This window comes from Monopterus albus, unplaced genomic scaffold (assembly GCF_001952655.1).
Source record: "Monopterus albus unplaced genomic scaffold, M_albus_1.0 scaffold165.1, whole genome shotgun sequence".
NCBI classification, from domain to species: domain Eukaryota; kingdom Metazoa; phylum Chordata; class Actinopteri; order Synbranchiformes; family Synbranchidae; genus Monopterus; species Monopterus albus.
In genome coordinates this window covers 654,918-674,691 of record NW_018128045.1, presented here as the reverse complement: position 1 = coordinate 674,691, position 19,774 = coordinate 654,918, and the positions used below count along the sequence as shown (strand labels likewise).

Here is a 19,774-nt window from a genome sequence, read left to right as displayed (position 1 = left end):
AAACAGATGCCCGAGCCACCTCAGCTGGCTCCTCTCGATGTGGAGGAGCAGCGGTTCTACTCTGAGCTCCTCCCGGGTGACCGAGCTCCTCACCCTATCTCTAAGGGTGCGCCCGGCCGCCCTGGGGAGAAAGCTCATTTCGGCCGCCTGTATCCAGCATCTTACACTTTCGGCCATGACCCAAAGTTCATGACCATAGGTGATTAACTTTGGGAACTTTATAATAAAAGAAAAAAAATCCAATAAACTGACATGTATTTGTATGGATGTAAGAATGCATGTATGTATGTACAGTGTGTATGTATGTATGAATGTAGCTTTGTTTGTGTGTAAAATACATATATTCTGGGAAACAGATTCTTCTTGGTGCTGTTCTGTTCATACACACGCACGTCTGTATTTGTAGTCTTGTGATGACCATCATGAAAATGTGCTGCATCTAACCAAACATTAACACTGGCCTAATTCAAACCTTAACCCTAAAGCAGCCTTTTTGAAAATTAAGGACCAGATGACCAGAGGTGGCAAAAGTACACACATTTGTTGCTAAGTAGAAATACAGCTACCTGTGTAAAAACAAACTCTGGTAAAAGTAGAAGTACTATTCAAACCGTTACATAAAAGGAGCTCTTCGAAGGACATTTCTACCAGTCTCTGTTCAAACCTAAGTGAACCTCACATCATATTCATATACTGTATTTCCAATATTATTAAACCATTCCAACTTCAAATAAAATAAAACAGTACACATACTCAAGACAAAGTCACAGCCCTGTTTGCAATTTGCCAGTTTTCTGCATAAATTGATTATGAAATGTGATCTGATCTTCACAAATGTCAAACAATATTTCTAAGCTGATAAAACAGTCCTGATCTTTCTGGTCTTTGAGCACACCCATTAAACATACACAGTGATGGCGGACAACATCATAACAACAGTGTTTTAATAACTGGTTGAACCACTTTTGGCAACAACATCCTCCAGCCAGCGATTCCTGTAGCTGTGGATCAGACCTGCACAATGTTCAGGAGGAGCTTTGGACCAGTCTTCCTGAGAGAGCTGCTTCAGCTCAGCCATATTCCTAGGACGTCTGGTGTGAACGTCTTCAGGTCATTCCAGAGTGTCTCTATTGGGTTGAGATCTGGGCTCTGACCGAGCTGCTCCAAAAGGAGGATTCTGTGTCTCTGAAGCCATTCGGTAGGATAGTTACTCTGATGTTTACCGCCATTGTCCTGCTGCATCACCCAGCCTATTCTGAGCTTCAGCTAGCCGACAGCCACCCTGACATTATCCTGTAGGACACCTGGATAAACAGGGGAATTCATTTTTTCTCTACAGTAGCAAGTGGTCCAGGTCCAGAGGCAGCCCCACATCATGATGTTCCTCCACTGTACTTCACTGTTGGGATGATGTTTTCATGCTGACACACAGTTGTCTTTTCATGCCGTATGTAGTGCTTTGTGTTCTTCCCAGACAGTTGTGCCTTGGTTTCATCTGTCCACACAGTATTTTTTTTCTTGTAGTTCCGTGGAGGGTCAGGGTGGTCTTTGGCTGCTGCAGTGTTGTTTTTGGAGAGCAGTGGCTTCCTCCATGGTGTTCTGTCATGAATACCACGCCTGTTCGGTATTCTGCGTATGGTTGACTCATGAACAGAGATGTTAACCGGCTCAGCAAATCAACAGCTCCTGATCGTAGCTCTTCTGAGATCTCTTTTTTGCGAGGCCTGGCTCACATTAGCTGATGCTGCTTGTGAGTACAGATACTTGTGTTACAATGTAAGGAGTAGAAGTAAAAAGTGGTCAGAAAAATACTCAAGTAGAAATACCTGAAAAATCTACTTGAATACAGTTTTTGTTCCTTACTTCCCAACTCTAGAGAAAATAATGTACTGACAGTGCTACAGGAGCACATACATTTGTTGACATACACACTACAGTAACACACAGCAGCAGCATCTACTGAGGCTTAAATCCCCTTTATATGATCCTATTTCTAACCAAGTCGCTCTCATGTCCTAAACTCATAAAAGGTCCTCAAGCTGCAGTGTGAAGGTCAGAGAGTATTGTTTCTAGAGCTGTGCTAGTTTTCTTGTAGTCATCAATCCTACTAGAACAGTAACTGTGCTGAGAACCACAATAGCTTTATTCATTAAACTGAACCATGTTAAATCTTCGTCACTGTCTGGAGGCAGAGGAGTGACCTTGTTGTTCAAGTGCTACTCTCCACTTGTGTTCTTACGAAGGCTCCTGTCTTGTAGTTTCATAAACTTAAGTGGCCAGCAGTGCGTTTGTGATCATGTGCTACTTTAACATCAAAATCCAGCTCAGAGATCCTTGAAAAGAAAATAGTGACTTCAAATGAAGGTACATGGCCGTAGTCAGTGGTTTTGAGTTCAATAAGACAAAGACTAGAAATCGAGACGTTAGTATAACAATATCCGTCATGACTCTGCATCAGTTCTAAAGTCAGACAAGTCGGAAAGCACAAAATGACACAAACAAATGAAGCATTACTGTGACACAATTTCTAACGTCTTTAAAAAGCCTCTAGCTACAGCTGCTGGAGGGGGCGATTCACTCTTACACTCCAGTGATCAAGACCTGAATGCCCCAATTGTTGCGATAATCATCTGCCCTCCGCTTGTCGTCCTTTTGCTCTGAGATTTCATCCTGTAAATCAAATAAATACGAGAGACACTCAGATCATATCTGAGGATCCAGAGCTTTAAACAAGTGAAACCTCATTATACAAAACGATGGACACCAAAAAATTAAAGCACTTTTTGAGTTGAAGTGATGACTGCAGTCTTGTATAATTATACTTGGGTGTTCACATACTTCTGCAGAGTCTGTGCCAGCCAGTTAATGGCAAAGTTTTCTTACAAAACCAGATAACCATCATTTTCATTTCCCTCACTGCAGAGTGTGTGGAGAAGAGCAACACCCCAAAAACAATAATCGGAACAAGCTTCACCTACTCTAAAAAACAAGGGAAAAACCCCGTCACAAATGAAGTTTAAGATGACAATCAAATTATTTAGGTACTATTTAACTGTTTTTGTGTGAGTTGCAGTGAAAGTGAACACAAGGCATTTAACTTTGTGCTCATCTATAGTCCTTTACACAACACTTATGAAACCATTAACTCAAAAGTGACGGAGCTACAGTCTGGTAACCGTTTGCCTTACAACAGTTACATATCCGAGATTACTAAGCTCTGAATTTCAGGTTGTATTAAAACCTAAAAATTGTCACTGGCATCTGTGGAAAAATGTAAATATTGTGAATAATCTTCCATAACTGCTGAAACAAAGAATATTTCTACTCTACCTTGACTGTGTTCAGTTTTGGGTCCAGGAGGTTGAATAAAGGTGAAAGCTTTCAGTTAAAAAGTGTTTCCGCCCTGGTCTGCCTTTACAACGAGGCCGACCTGGATAAATAAAGGTCAAATTCCAACACAAGGGCAACGAAATTAAAACATTTCACTTAATAAAACTTTATTTAGCTACAGTGTTCACTGTTTTATAAATTGAGATGACATTTGACTCAGCTACAAGATAAGATTAATACCACAGCCAGAAATCAGCATTTAGACCAGTACAGGCCGTTCTTAAGAATCAGACACAGTTTTATTCACACAGACAAAGTAAAATATGTTTAATCTGTAGATTTAAAGACTTTTAAGGCAGCACCTGAGAAACTGAGTCCAGGGGATAACGAGAGGAGATGAAGTGATAAATGAAAAGGAAGGGTGCACACAAAGTTCAACATATAAATACAATCATTAATATAGTCTCTGAGCAGCTCTTCACACCAACTAAGCCTTTATATGCACAGCATCATTAGCAGGAACCGAGTTGGAGATGGTGTATTCATTAACAGAATTCACATTCCAGACATCCACTAAAAGGTTAGATGGTCGGTGACCGATCCTTTTAACTCTGGACACTTTGTTCTTTTTACTTTAACACAGAATCGCAAGGCTGTGTGTAATGCGTCAATTGTAGTGCTGAACCTGGCAGGAAATATCACCAGCTCTGCACCTCTACAGAACTTTTAGCCTTTTTTTAGTTCATCGTTTTGGATTTCCAGTTGCTCATAAACTGGTACGGTTGAGTGCTGTGGTTCATACTGTGCCTAATTGTTTGCCGACGTGTTAACCACAATAGCTCATTTTGGTCACTTTCTGTGTTTTAGTTGTTCAGTTTAACTTCAGGTGGTGCTGTAGAAGCAAAGACAAACACAAAACAACTGGAAAATGCAGCTGTTTTGGAGCCAGGTGTAGATTATGAGAGAGGTTGAGTCACATTTCAGTTGTGCACTAACCTTCAGTATTTGCACTGCAGCGGTTATACTGTGTAGCCACCAAGCCCGACATGAACAGCTTCATGTCCAGTAATAATCAACTTGACAGGTCCACATTAAATAGCTGTGATAATGAGGTCCTTCATTACACTAATTAATGCATTAATTAGCACATATTTCCCTGTCAACATACATCAGCTTCTTTTAACATCCAATAACAAAATGTCAGCTGTCATTCACTATCATGATGAACGTCAGTCTGTTATTGTCACTGGTTTAGTCAGATACCGAGATGAAAAGTTTGTGTGTTGAATACTTGTTTACAGCTCTTTTGTAACATTAATACTCCTAGTCAGGTGGGACTTTTGAAAAATTTTAGAGGCACCCTCATTAAGAGTTAATGGGACACAAAATCTCCAGGATCTGAGCGGGTCTGGCTGTCGCCAGTCAACTTCAGCCAACTTCAGTGATGCAATGAGCTCTGAGGCTGCATCCACAAGGTCAGCGCACAGTTTGGAGCTCATTTGGGGGCTTTGGCCAGCCTTCCACAGTAGACTGTTAACCAGATGGTCTGTTGTTTGTTTAAAAAGACAAATAATAATAATAATAATAATAATAAAAAAATCAATAGCACATCACCCAATAAAAACCTTTTTAAAGGCACAAAAGATCAGAAAGCACAGGGCAACTTGGCAGGGGTTGGAGGGCAACACTAATGTGTGTTGTTCAGGAAGTACTGGGACAGATGTGTATAATTCATCTAAAGAGCCACTAACAATTTAATTATTTTGGGGCTTTTAGTGGTGAGCTTTAGTTGGCATAATGGTCTTAATGCAGTTCTGGATGCTTTTCCACTGTGACAAAGCAAATCATGGAGGAAACTGCCAACTCTCAAGACTACATGTGAAAAAGAAAAGGAGGAGGAAGTGAGGAAAAAAAAGTAGAAAAAAAAAAAAAACAGAGCTCAATGAGGAAAGACAGACTTCATGGTGACCAGAGCAAAGACATAGGGTGAAGGTCAGTAAGATGAGCAGACAGTCGGTAAGGACGGGATAAAGTGTCTTCATAAAGAGAAAATGTGCAGTTTGGCAGAGCTTCAAGCAAACACACAGTTTGCTCTGAAACCTTTCTTCTACCTACATGCTGACAAGAAGAGGTAAAAGGGTGTCCACAGACCACAACAACAAGTTAAGAAAAGAAGAAATAACTCACACATTTAAAAAAGTTTCCCATTATAAAAAACATAACCATCACTCGTTGAATCTAAACCATTGGCTCATCATCGCTTTCTTCACCTTGCTCAAGCAGTCCCTGTACAGGCCTCAGGGTGGAGGACAGGATGGGGGAGGAAGAAGGAGAGGGAGGGGGAGGAGTGGAGGAGGGAGGGACTGGGGGAGGAGTGGAGGAGGGGGGAAGGGTGAGGTTGCTGCAACTCCTACTGCAAGCTCCGGCGCTGCTGCTGCTAGCACTTCCGCCGCCGCTGCTCTCCTCCACCTCCTTCGTCAAGTCCTCGATCCACACCTCCGTTTCATTCTCATGGTGATGATGATGATGGTACTGATGGCGGTGCTGAGGGGGGGAAGAGGAGGAAGTCTGTTGAGCGGTTGGAATTGAGGGAGAAGAAGTGGAGGTTGAAGAGGAAGGAGCAGTGGCAGAAGAAGGTGGAGGTTTAGAGACTGAGTTGTGGTTGTTGATGTCGCGAAGGCTGGCAAGCGGAGGGCGGAGTCGGACACCGGAGCGTGTGGAACCCTCGATGGCTTTTTGGAGCTGGAGGAGGAATGGACGAGGAGATAACACCAAGGGGAGAATGTTAAGAAAGAGGCAGAAACATAAGAGCAAAAGAAAATAGGAAGCAGGGGACAAAGGAGAGAAAGAAAAAAGAAATTGATAGGGCGGAGGAAACGATTAAAGCAAGTGAAAAAATGAAAGTAAAAGGGCAGAGGAGCGACACAAGAGGCAGAGATAGAGACAAAGACAGAAGGAATGAAGTAAATCCAAGAGAGCCGAGACGTACAGAGGGGATATTGATTATGCTAACAAAACACACATAACACATAATTCACAAAGCTTAGTCCAAGCAAATCAGGAGTAAAAACCATTGGATTTTTTCCCCCTCCACAGACAAGAGACGAGGGAAGACGTCTAAAAGTTGAGTATTTAAAAAAAGGAAGAGGGTTTTTTTGGACTTAGATCAATGGGACTAATTTCATTTACAGCTTAGCTTTGTGTTTCAGGTGAATTTCAACAGGGAGAGTTTGGGTTTAGACAGAAAAAAGCAGAAATGACGTTTCCTACCTCTTTCAGTGCCACCACCCCCACCAGTTTGCCGATACTGGTCACATAAGCATGACTAAGCCCCAGCAGTGAGAATAAAGTGTGAGTCTGTGGAGACAGAAAGGACACAAGTAAAAACACAACAAACGTGCACTTCCCACAGCAGCACAGCCTGTGTACATCCGTCTGCAGCTCCAGACAGTTTCCAGGCTCTGTGCTTAGCTGACACGGTCACAGAGACAATGAGGTCATAGCAGACTGGCCCAAGGCTCCGGGTGAACCACAGAAAGAAGAAGTCATCCTCGAGTGCGTTTCCATGCACAAAGTATTCAGATCATGCTCTGATTAAGGTCACACTGTGGATGAACTCTTTGTATGCATCAGCACATCTCGATCAAAAGGCCCTTTTACACATGAATGAGCAGAGCATCCTGATATTACCATGAGAATGAAATTACACTGATAACGAAAATAATAAAATCTACTGTAATGGAACAAGCTCCCTGCACAACTAGTGAAACCAGCGTCCTGCAAAACCTGGATCACCTTCAGACTTCTCATTTGATTGCACAATACAGAAAATACTGCGGAAGGAAAGTGGAAACATATTACTGGGATTATAATGTGCACGTAAAAGCACTCAACATCAATAGGCAGCAAATTTACAGCGTGCTGTTAAAATCAGCTCAGACATACACGGGATGTTTGGCTGGTAAAGACACAACCCTGGGATATGAACTCTGATGGCACAAAATAAGGCTAAATACAGGAAATATGGAAACTAATTGAACTGAGGTGATTAAATTCAATTTGCTTCCCTCAAACACTACAGAAAATTTTGAAATGAACTAAAAATATTTCAACAACTATTCTCTTAAGTGTTTGGCTGCATCACCATGTGAAGTTGGCCTCAGTTGAAACCTCACATTACATTTACTGCAACAGAAAACCACCACTCACCTACTTTCGAGTGGCTGAATTAGAACAGTTGCAGATTCTTCCTGACCAGCTAAGTGTGACTGAGTTTTACAAGCAGCTGATTACAGTGGTAAAGTAAATCAAACACACTAGGATGTAAACTTTTGCACAACACTGTGGACTAAAGCAAAACTTATGGTTAGATCACCAGCATTTCATCTGATCTCAGCAGCTGAGTACAGCTGCAGCACTTGAGCTGATTTTTGGTTTGGGTGGGTTAACGAGTCAAGTTTCATGTATGCTTTCTGTGAAATGAGCAACATCCGTGGCTCCAGCAGCAGCATCTCCAATCAAACTCAACAACCAGAAACTCCATCGTGTTACACACAGTGAATATGAAATTAAATATGGACCAGACTGAACAGCCCCCACTCCCCGACCAACTGCTGTGTTTGATCGAGCCACCTCTGGGTTTGTACTGATCCACTGACAGGAGGTACATGAATTGTGAAGCAAAAGATGTGGGTGCTTCTTTTGTTTGCCTGCATGGCACAAAAAATGGTTTTAAAATGGAAGCTTGCCTCACGCCGACAGTTGATGAATGAAAACTCCATCTGAAGCCAACAGGCACGACTGTCACATATAAAAGTTTGGGCGTTTATGTAACCACCCCTCTGCCTCCTGACTACTGTAAATAAGATTTTAATCTTCAGTCAAAGAATTAAAGGCAGCTGTGTCTGAGTGAATAAATCTCCAGTCTGTTTTTCATGTACCATTACCCCTCTGTCAAGGTTATCCACATGCCCAGCTGAATGAGATGTAACTGAAGTAAACAAGTTAAGGAGCTGAATGTGGCAGCATCAATAAAACACTTGACGACTGCTCAAGGTGGTCAACTTTATTTATACGCTTCTTTGCTGGTATAATACCTGTTACAGAAAAACAGACACTTGTCTTCAGTGAATTTATACTTGGCTGTAAAATCGACTGCAGGCTATCGGCCCAAGTCATCTCATGAAAAATATAATCCAATACATAATATATGTGAATGAAAATGGAAGAAACACACAATATTTTCTTTGCTTCTTAGAATATTTTTATGCTCGCTTGAGATCTTTTGCCGTTTTAAATGATACACTCCAAAGACGTACCAAATGACATTGGGTATGAAGTTGTTGAATAAGCTCGAGCACAGCCTCCTATCAGGTGCCACTTACTGTAGCTGCTAAGTGAAGAGGTGCCTGGTGTTTACAAGTGGTTACAAGGACTAATGTGATAGATGTTTCCACTGAGAACGGTGGTGAGCATAAATCAGTACTGGTTTCAGAAGCAAATTCACGGCCACTGCACGTCCCCAGAGAAATTACAGAGCCCTTCAAATGACCTTCAAAGAAAGCAAAGAGAATTTTTTTTCCTTGTTGAGAAATTTCCAAATTTACCATGGAAGAAATGAGTCTATAAAAATAATTTCTAAATGTGTTATATAATATTGGCTTCATCTTGTCAGTAGGTAAGGGGCTTTCTCCACCAACCTTGTGTAATGATGTTCTCTCAACCAGCTGGAAAGGCGACGGGTCAATTCGAATCTCATCTATTTCCATCGGCTTGTCCATCTCTGCCTCTTCCCAGGCTTTGACCTACAGCGGCAAATAAGGAGCAAGGTCACAGAGGTGAACAGACCGGCATAAGTCCAGAGTCGTTCTCGTCAGTCAGAGGGACACATCAGGATTTGGTTTTATGCGTGATATATACAGTTACCCATAAGGTCTGTACAACAGTTATCAGCACTGAGCGTGAATGTGTGTGTGTGGCTGGCAGTTAGCAGCCACTGAGCAGTTTTGCAGCTGTGAAAATCCTTGAAACCCTGTGCTGTGTCCTTGCATGTCACCAGTTTCCACTCTGCAATTTAGGATGTCTTTTAGCCTTTTAGCCTCTCTATGGATTTTACCTGCTATAGCCTGCTCTGACAGGGGCAGCAGTCATGTAGGATTTACAGGGTGATGTCAGTAAACTGTAAAGCATTCGTTTGAACTGTTTTAACGGTCCTGTCTGTCTTGGCAGCACCAGTTTTGGCAAGGAGAAAATCAGAAATAGTAAAAAGGGAAACAGTTAACTGATAAATGCTGAGAGGGACACAACTCAGAATAAAAAGGTTCACACAGAAATGTGCTTAGAACAGCTGCAATTATCTTAATGCCAACCTGAAAATGTGTTTTTAAATGAATGTCAGTTCATAAAGCTGACAGATACAGGTTACGCTTGTCATTTCTGATATTTTAAAATCTAACGTTCACTTTTTTAGGAATCAAAAGTATATGTCCCCAAATACCTAGTCCTGCTGATAGGTTTGGTTTTATATTCCCTGGCTTTGTGTCTAAGATTTTTACTGCCACCACAATACAACCGAGGAAAATTAGGTTTTGCCTGTGGTGCCAACAGCTTTGAAAAACAGTCCAAACCTTGTGTGAATCATTTTTAAAAGGACTGTTTTTCACAGCAGGTGGAAAGAAGGTCCAACTCAGTGACTTGGACTTGTATGCAGAGGACTCACGTTGGACTAGTGACTTATCACAGATGTGCCAGTATTTTATCACCGTGAAAAAGGACTGTTTTTCACAGCAGGTGGAAAGAAGGTCCAACTCAGTGACTTGGACTTGTATGCAGAGGACTCACGTTGGACTCAAAGTCTAGTGACTTAACACAGATGTGCCTGTATTTTATCACAATTAAACATTTCTGTAAAATCATGGAAGTGTACATCTCTCCTCTTTTACTGTACCTCTTCTGGTGTCATTGTGTCTGACAGAGGAGGAGGACAGGGCTCCTGGAGGCAGAAACAGAAGAGACAGACAAGAGATGAGACGTGTAAGAGAGATTTTACACAAACATCCCGTTACTTCCGTGACAGAATGGATGTCACCTCGGGAACAGGAAACCTTCATCTGAATCTCTCCATCCATATTCAAATCACATCTTAAGACTCTTAAGAATCTAATCAAGAAATATCTTAGATTGAATCTGACAAATTTCAGTAACACATTTTTTGTTATCGGGTTGCTGTGCACATCCAGCAGCTTTGTGAGTACACTGGATGCAGGAGGTGAAATCAAGGCCTGTGACCTGTTTTGTGAAACTGAATTCTGTAGCAATGCTTCCTTCATTCACTCCCCGTCTAGGCAGACCGGCTGCTTCTGACCTTCAAGCAACAAAAATGTTGTCTCCTGTGAGGTTTCTATGTCCAGGGAGCAAACCTTTTTTTGTCAAGCAGTCACACAAACTGAATGAAAGAGCTGGCATGTTCTCTTGTTAGTCGACTCTCACTTGGGCGAATCTATAACTGCATGTCTACTTTATAAGGAGCTGCATGTCTCCTTGCTCAGAGAATGCAACAGCTGTGAGGTTTCTATGTCCAGGGAGCAAACTTTTTTTTGTTGTCAAGCAGTCACACAAACAACTGAATGAAAGAGCTGGCATGTTCTCTTGTTAGTCGACTCTCACTTGGGCGAATCTATAACTGCATGTCTGCTTTATCTTTCTTATTGTCACTGCAACCATCAATTATACTAACACAAGGATCAACGATAATAAAGCTCAATGTTCCCTGTCATCAGTGGCTGTATTGTAGACAAATATCTAATTCACAGTCAGATTTTACCCATGCCACATGCAGGACAGGGCTCCTGGAGGCAGAAACAGAAGCAGTGGGCACAACAGAAATCAAATTCTAATCTTTCAAGTTTACAAGCCCATGCTCATTTCCAATGAGGTTTTCATTGCTGCTCATATAAACAGACAACATGTATTGCTTTCCCTGTGAGCCAGGCTCACCGCCAAGCAGAATAATAACTCTGCCTCCAGTGTCTGGCCTCCATAAAAGAGGAGAAAGATACTTGACTTTGGGGAGTTTGTCTGAGGACAAGGACGCAGTTGTGTATTCATGTGCCTCTGTCAATCAGATAAGTGTTTATCTGCCTGAATAGAAAGCAGACCCCATAATGATAAATTCACCCTACAAAAAAATGATGTACACATATTTATATTCTAGCAGTGCCGGTGTGAGGACATGGTTTTGGGATGGCGCTGGAAAAAGGACGGGGAGTTATCTGCATTTCAAAAGGATCATAATGCAGTTGAAAATTTCTTGGCTGCATTCCCGACATCTCTAAACAGTTACCTGAACAGAAGAAAGGGCACAGAGATTTACAAAGACAAAATAAACAGGTATGTACTGTATTTGACTTCTCCAGTGCCTTTAACACAACCAAGCTTGTCCTGCTAAGAGAGAAGCTCCTGAAGATACAGGCCGATTCCTCCACAACCTCCTGGACCACTACCTGACGGACAGACCACAGTCTGTGCGACTGCAGCGACGTGTCTCAGCAGCACAGGAGCACCACTCCAGACTGTCCTCTCACCTTTCCTCTTCAGCTGGTACACCTCTGACCTTCAGTACATCCTTGAGTCCTGCCATCTACTCAAGTTTGTGTCAGCGGTGGGGAGGATACAAACTACCTGACCTGGTGGAAAGCTTTGTGGTGTAGTGTGGAAACAACCACCTGCTACTGAGTGTGGCCAAGACCAAGTTGATGGCCGTGGACTTCAGGAGGACTAGGACTAGGTCAAACACCATCTTGGATCTCATTGACCAGGTGGAGGTGATGGAGAGCTACAAATATTGGGAGTGCACCTTGACAACAGACATCATGGAGAAGACATCAAATCCCCTCCACAATCTACTGGTCAAACTGTGGAGCAACTTGGCAGAGAGCGCTGCAGGAAGATTATCCTCCTGACTACCCTAACATTGCCCACTGACCTTCTGCTGTGTCAGGACAGAGATCTCCAGTTATCTAAAAATCTAGCTGTTGATGTACTTTAATATACTGTTCCTAGGACATGATCCACCAGACTTGCACGCAGCACAGTGTTTAGCATTGTGTACTGTTTACATATATACTGTTTGCTTATCTTCAGTGTGTATATTACTGCAAGCATTTGTTGGCTCCTTTATTTAAACCTTTTATGTAAATCATCCTTGCTGAGCTACTGTAACAGAATCTCTCACTCTCTCTCTAAACATAAAAAGATGGAAGTGAACAATACTGCCAACATACTGAGAGACACAATGCTTTCTGCAGCTTTAGCACAAGTGCACACATACCTGTGCTTAGGAAGACAGATTAAGAAGTGTACACACCTGTGACTGTCCTTCTGTCTGTCTGTTCTTAGACGTGAACAGATTCCTGAGTGTTTTCCTCACAGACTGCAGAGGACCTTTTCCTGCCACAAAGAAAGAGATGTAGCAGGTGAAAGTCAATAAATTATAGACATGCAGGAAAATTCAAGGCTTGTGGAGAGAACACCCCGACTGCAAATGGAGGGTTTAAGAGACTGACAACCCGAGCAACCCTTTATTGTTGTTGCCTGGATACCATTTCACTGAGAAGACGGTCTGTTGTTGTGTGTGACAGGCTACTGAGGAGTTTACTATGCCACAATAGCTACACACACACACACACACACACACACACACACACACACCATCTGGTTACTTGCATGGCTATGCTGCCAAATCCTCCCTCAGTCCTGTTAGAGTGGTAATGTTATTCATCTCAATCGTTTGACATCTGTTGAGGTCACAGACAAACAACTATGTTCGAGTCAATTTGGAAAACAGTGTGAAAGGCAGGCAAGTTAAAAAACAGGTTTGGTTTTAAGTGTTTATATAGTGAAAACATCTAGGTAGCTGCAGGGCAGAGCTGACTGTAGGGCTTCTGCTCCTCTATATTCAAATGTTGGTTCTTATAAAGAGGATGAGATGACTAGACATGTTATAATTATATGTAGCCTATGGAGTTTTTTTTATACAGTTACTTTATATTTAGTGTTTCTCACTAAACACATTGTGTGTGTATTTGAAGCTGAATTCACCTTCTGGCCGAAAACGATAGTCACTGTTATTGGCCAAGTATGTTACACGCACAAGGAATTTATCTCCAGCACAGAACTGAGGCAGTCGTTTGCGGCACCAACTCTCACACACCGATGGTGGCACTGTTCCTGCAAGGCGCAGCTCTGGCCATCAGCCAGAAACTTGGGGTTCAGCGTCTTTCCCAGGAACACTTCGACATGTGGACTGGGGAAACGGGGATCAAACCCCTGACCTTCCAGTTAGGGGACAGTCGCTCTACCTCCTGAGCCACAGCCGCCCTTATATTTCAAATATTTTGCATCTTGCATTGCGTTCACATATATAGATCCATATTAGGGAGATGTGATGAGATGTCTCTCACTATGAACTAAACCCCAGAAAACCCACTCTGAATAAAACAAAACAAATCACGCTAGTTTTGATTCACTCATGAAACAGAAGCAAAAACCGTTTTCTAGTTCACACTTGTGTGCATATTAGATGAATAAAATCCAACAAAATGGTCACTCGCTCATCAAAACACTGCTGAACAGGGCCGACCATCAACCATTTATAAAACCACCGCGAAACAATCGCCCCCTGGTGGCTGGCTGCAGTATAGGTCATAAAGTGGATGGGACACGAGACAATAAAAACTCAAAGTACAAATCAAATAAATTTTTCTTAGATGGCAGCCGCCATATTCACAATATTGTGGCTTCATTTTTGCATAGCGGAGGGAAATGGTGATGCCATGTCCATCATATATATATGTCAACATGGCCAACTGTCAAACACACCACAGGCTTCTTTAAGCAAAGTGACACATTCACAAGAAGAGACATAGTTCATTACATAGCTAAAATGCATGGGTCATGGTGGGTTGTTGTGTTAACGTTGATTAACATTTGGACCGTTTATTTCTGTTTCTCCTTTACCAACAAGATGTGTTTGTCTCCTCTGGGCTCTGATGCACTTAACACTTATGAGAACCTGGTGAGCTCCACACACCATCTGGGCTCTGACTAAATACTTAGTCACAGCAGTTGACATTCTTTTGAGGTGAAGTAGAGGAGACAAGGCAAAGAATAAATCCTATTACATCACTCTATTGGACAAAACCTGTCTGAAGAAACCAATATTACTATGACAAGCCCCATTAGGCATCCGTTTCCCACCCTTGCCTCTATGTCACAAGCCCAAAGGTGAAAGAGAGCGAAGGAAGAGAGACCAGAAATTAGTTTTCACATTAGACTCGACATTAGGGCGGCACTTCAGCAGAAACCTGATTTGAGGGTTCACAAGACGGCAAACTGGAGCAAATAAGGCCTGTGTCCTTCGCTGACCTGGAGGAAGCTGCCCATGCTTTTATTACATTCTGTGGTAATTCCACTCATTCCTTCCCCCAGAAGCAGATAGTGCAAACAGCAACAGCGGTGGTAGTATATTTGTTTTTTTTAGAGATAAATGGCTATTATGTCTCCATAAAAAAAGAACAAGACAAAATAAAAATGTGCCCAGAAATGGAGTGTGCTCTCATCTCACCAGGACCAGGAGCAGTGTGATTTGAGGAAGGCTCCTGGGGTTTTGGGGGAGGCAGGGGACCGTTCCTCTCCTCCTGCACCGGAGTGCCCTGCACACAACAAGAAGTGCTTCTTAAACCTCATTAATAAAGCACTTTCCTAAACAAATTGCATAAGATAATAAAAGAATGTTTTAATATGAGTCAGCGATGGTTTACACTAAAAACAAGTTGTAGTGCCTTCAAAAAGCTGATAAAAACATAGAGTTAAACTGGAGAGAGATGGCCACAGAGCAGCAAGCCAGCACGTTATTATCCATCTTCTACTGTTAACCCTGAAAATGGAAAGAACACTAACGGCTTGAAAACCAATGTGAGAAATCAGAGCCCCACCTTTTGTCCATCCTCCTCTTCCTCCTCATCTACAAAGGCCAAGGACTCCCAGCTGTGTCTCTGAGACTGCTGCTGTCATCACATCAAAACTGAAATCAGTGTGAACTCCAAACCACAGCACTACGTTTAACACTTGTGCTTTATCATAAGTTGTGTGACCTCACTCAGCTTAAACACTAATAACAAATCTGACACACAGATTTGATGTTTCTACTTTTAGGTTTCAGCCAGATGGCAGCAGCCTTACATAAAACAATATTTACATATCTCATTTTAGTGCTTCCAGTTTGCATGGGTCCTCTTCATGCTGCCAAAACATTTCAACTTGTACAAGACATACCCTCACCTGCATCAGGAGCCTTCTCTCCGGTGACAACCACCAATCACAGAGAGCCAGAAGCTCCAACCTGTCAATGCTGCCCAGGAGGATCATAGAATCTGGAAGCAGGAGGAAAAATTACGTGGCCTACCACACAGAGTTCAACAGCGACTGCACTACCGTGTTGGTTTGATTGATACATTGACAAAATTATTCTTCACATACATGAAGTTTAAACTTGGAGACTAGTATTTTGATCTGTGTAGCTTAGTGGTACAAAAGGTAGCAAAACTAAGATTTGCCTTTCACCTAATTTTTCAGTCCGTTTAGTTTTTTAGGATTAGTTAACTCTTTACCTTTTGAGTCGACCAGCGGGATTGATTTGAGTGAGGAGGAGTCCAGCAGGAGTTTGACTTCTCTGTAGGTCGACCGAGACGATATGAACTTCACCTTCCTCACCATGATGTCTTCGACAAAAATGTTGTACTGGCTGTGGGGCGGCCACACAGACAAAGACAGAAACTACTGACGTTTACACATTTCCAAGGAATATGTGCAAATTACACTGTGAAACAAAGAGGCACCCACAGAGCACTCTACAAGCAAACTACCCTATCATTAAGTGGAAGGACAAATTGCATGTTTCAGTGTTTAAAACTGACACTGCACATGTACATCTCGAAGGTCCAGTGTTATTAGAAGACTCCTGATCTGAAAAATCCAAATTGGAAATCCTTTCATTTGGCTCTTGCCGTAATTTCAAGTGTATTTGTTTAAACTCCTAATTTTTCAAATAAATGCTTGTTTATTTTTTCCTGCCTGAAGCTGCAAGAACAAAGCCATCTTCTAAACACTGAATTGGCAGCACCGCAGCGGAGGAGGGCCACTGTTATTACCCCTGATGAAAACACCTGATGTGTGAACTCAGCACAAACCTCATGTGTCCGAAGCCGAGCTCCGGCAGGTATGGCAGCTTCTTGACCTGGATGATGGAGTCGTACAGGGAGGGCTGCAGACCCTGGGCCACCATGTTGGCCAGGATCACTGCCACCATCATGGGCAGGATGTGGGAGATCTGGCCAGTCAGCTCAAAGCAGATAACCGCCGTGGACACTGTGTGAGTCACTGCACCGGTCATCGCTGCTGCTCCTGTCAGAAAATGGTTTACATCCAAATAGTGAAAATTTCAACAAAATTTTCCAAAACTTGGCGAAAAACAATGTGAACGAATGTGCACTTTGTTGAAACAAAGGCAGTGGTGCTAATATTCCAGCTGGGTGCCATTAAAACACTGCAGAGGAAGAGGGTGCACAGTGTGCCAGTCCAAGCTCAAAAGATTGGAAAAAAGGCGTAGAAATCATGATGAATATATGGCATTTCTGTTTGTTTCAGGTATTTATTTGAGGAATGATACACGCTCCTCCTCACTCCACACAGATCAGTTTTGGTCTGCAATAACAGAAGAATAAACAGGATGAAACAATGAGAAGGAAGGGAAGGAGAAAGGAAGGAAAGAAGGAAGCAGGGTGAAAAGAGGAAGGCGGACTGAAGGAAGACCTTGTTTCTGGGTCAAAGGCTGAGGTGAGGACAGCAGAGGGAACCCACAGTGACATTTAACTGTCCGAACAAAGCAACCACATGCTCTGATGGAGAAGAGGAGGAGACAGAAGGACAAAAAGGGATGGGATTTGGGGAAGATTTAGTTGGGGAGGACAACAAGCAACAACTGGAGGGCCAGAGAGGTTGAGAAAAGAGGAGGAACAGAAATGAGAGCAGAGTAGGGAGGGGACATCTTGACCACTGCTGACGAGCTGAGGCTGCAGGAGTCTGAGTTCAGGAAGAGAAAGAGAAGGATGGGGTGAGGCAGTGAGAGAATGTGCCTTGGTAGCATTATACAATGTTAGGTCTCAGGTTCTCAAACTCTGCAACAACTAGTCATAAAATGAGGCTGAAGGAAGGTGAACAAAAGGTGCACTTGCAGACACACTGAAACTAAGGAGAGGAGGAGAGGGAGACTAACCAATGACCGCGTACCCTCCAGGGATGATGCGATAAAGGATGCCGTCAAACACAATCCCATGAGGAAACAGGGTGGCCATGATCTCTCCCACCAGCCGTCCGAAGGCAGCTCCTGCAAGAGGCAAAAAAAAATCCTTTCAAACTGCTGCTTTACTGCACAAGAATTTAATAACTGACATTTAAATGTGAATACTTAATGGCATGAATTATGAGGCATCTGCATGAATAATGCAGACAAACAAACCAATGACCAATAAATCTGTCAGCCTCTGCCTTTAACGGCATTTCTGAGTGATTGATATCACCAGAGCAACTGAACTGAAGACATCAGTGTCTCCATGACTCTGCTCTTCAGTAAAAGCCAAGAAGCCAGAGAAAATGAGGCTGCACAGAAAGCAACATCCTATCTGCAACAAAAAGCCAAGAAATACAAAATGCCGCTTTGTTACTCCGTATTTTAGGTATTTGTTTGCCTATTTCCACCTTCTTTAGATGGTGGACAGAGAACCCCTAACACTGACCAAAACATCTCCCCTGCAAGAAAGAAACATGTAATGGCCTCGTTTAAAGAGTTTATAAAACTTTTATGCTTTCTGCAACTGTAATGTGCGACAGCACAAAAGGCCCCATTTTAAAATCATCAAGAAATACCCACACATTGTGTGCACATGCACAATTGGACCCACCATCTCTGGAGCTGAATTTATTCATCCGAAGTTGTTTACAGCAGGTAATAATGAATATTTTAAGCGAAGCACTGGTAAAGGTCATGCTCTAAGCAAGTCACTAAACAAAAACAAGAGATGAACTGCAAACTACTTCAAATAAACACCAATTCCTAAAATGCTGTTGTGAATAATAAGAAACAGTTTTCAGGAACTTGGCGTACAATCAGTCTGGTTTTATGGAACTGAGGCAGCACAGTTAACCATGCAACTACAGGATACCTCATGATTTCAACTGCTAATCACTGAAATTATGCTTCATCACTTAATAATAATAATCACAAACGCCACACCAAAAGGATACTACTATAGTCAACATCACGCAGGCTCAAAGAATGTGTCCTCACCCAGTATGAAGACGGGCATGAAGGCTCCAGATGGAATGGGCATGGTGGTGGCCACTGCAGACATCCAGAACTGTAGAACAAGACATGTGCGACACTATTTAAAATATTGGTCTGTGAGCCATTATTTGAATTTCATACGACAGGGTGTTCTTCAACCATTAGTAGACCTGGATGCAGCATCTGTGTGTTTCTGCATAGCGCCACACTGATAGTCTCCATATCACACCAGACAGAACACTTTTCATAATAAATGGCACACTGGGAAAACGAAAGCTTCTGTATCCCACATGAGGCTCCCGACAACCACTGTAGGGGCAGATGACTAGAGTAACTCAGATGACTAGCAGCTACACCTGCTGAGAAAGTGACCTTCCTACACACACATTTGACCAAAGTCAAATTCTGTTAAGTTGCCAAACACCATCATCCTCCACTTCCATTTCCCAGCAAAACCAGCAACATCCACCCATCCATTATCTATACTGCTCATCCTGATGAGGGTCACAGGGGGGCTTGAGCCAATCCAAGCTGACACTGGGCAAGAGGCAGGGTCAACCCTGGACAGGTCGCCAGTCTATCACAGAAACCAGCAACATATCTTTGTCATTTTTATCTAATGACAACTGCATCCCACACTATGTTAGTAAGCTAAAGATGTTAGCCTCTTAGCTAACATGGAATAACAACAGCTGACACTGGGCAAGAGGCAGGGTCAACCATACATACATACATACATAGTACTTTGTACTACATATAGTACAGAGAGGGTACAAGACTTTCTAACTTTTTAACCTTTCATCAGTGTGACACATCTCTGTTCAACTAGCAAATGAGTCTCCATCCATCCATCCATTTTCTTCCGCTTATCCGGGACCGGGTCGCGGGGGCAGCAGTCTAAGCAAAAATGCCCAGACCTCCCTCTCTCCAGACACTTCCTCCAGCTCCTCCGGGGGAATGCCGGGGCGTTCCCAGGCCAGCCGAGAGACATAGTCCCTCCAGCGTGTCCTGGGTCTTCCCCGGGGCCTCTTCCCCCTCCTTGAA

General features: G+C 42.7%; 1 protein-coding gene across 1 annotated transcript in view; it reads right to left on the bottom strand.

The window, feature by feature from the left end:
• Nucleotides 1–2,264: 2,264 nt before the first annotated feature.
• Nucleotides 2,265–19,774, bottom strand: part of LOC109968891 (chloride channel protein 1-like) — a 45,497-nt gene continuing 27,987 nt past the window's right edge. The window contains exons 16-29 of the mRNA XM_020615448.1: nucleotides 18,734–18,803; nucleotides 17,663–17,773; nucleotides 16,578–16,791; nucleotides 15,999–16,132; nucleotides 15,670–15,761; nucleotides 15,324–15,395; nucleotides 14,954–15,041; nucleotides 12,695–12,777; nucleotides 10,277–10,321; nucleotides 9,030–9,134; nucleotides 6,601–6,687; nucleotides 5,601–6,072; nucleotides 3,331–3,430; nucleotides 2,265–2,670 (exon numbers count right to left, since the gene is read on the bottom strand). Of these exons, the coding sequence (XP_020471104.1) occupies nucleotides 3,342–3,430; nucleotides 5,601–6,072; nucleotides 6,601–6,687; nucleotides 9,030–9,134; nucleotides 10,277–10,321; nucleotides 12,695–12,777; nucleotides 14,954–15,041; nucleotides 15,324–15,395; nucleotides 15,670–15,761; nucleotides 15,999–16,132; nucleotides 16,578–16,791; nucleotides 17,663–17,773; nucleotides 18,734–18,803 (1,662 nt within the window). The 3' untranslated portion in view covers nucleotides 2,265–2,670; nucleotides 3,331–3,341. The remainder of the gene's footprint in view (nucleotides 2,671–3,330; nucleotides 3,431–5,600; nucleotides 6,073–6,600; nucleotides 6,688–9,029; nucleotides 9,135–10,276; nucleotides 10,322–12,694; nucleotides 12,778–14,953; nucleotides 15,042–15,323; nucleotides 15,396–15,669; nucleotides 15,762–15,998; nucleotides 16,133–16,577; nucleotides 16,792–17,662; nucleotides 17,774–18,733; nucleotides 18,804–19,774) is intronic.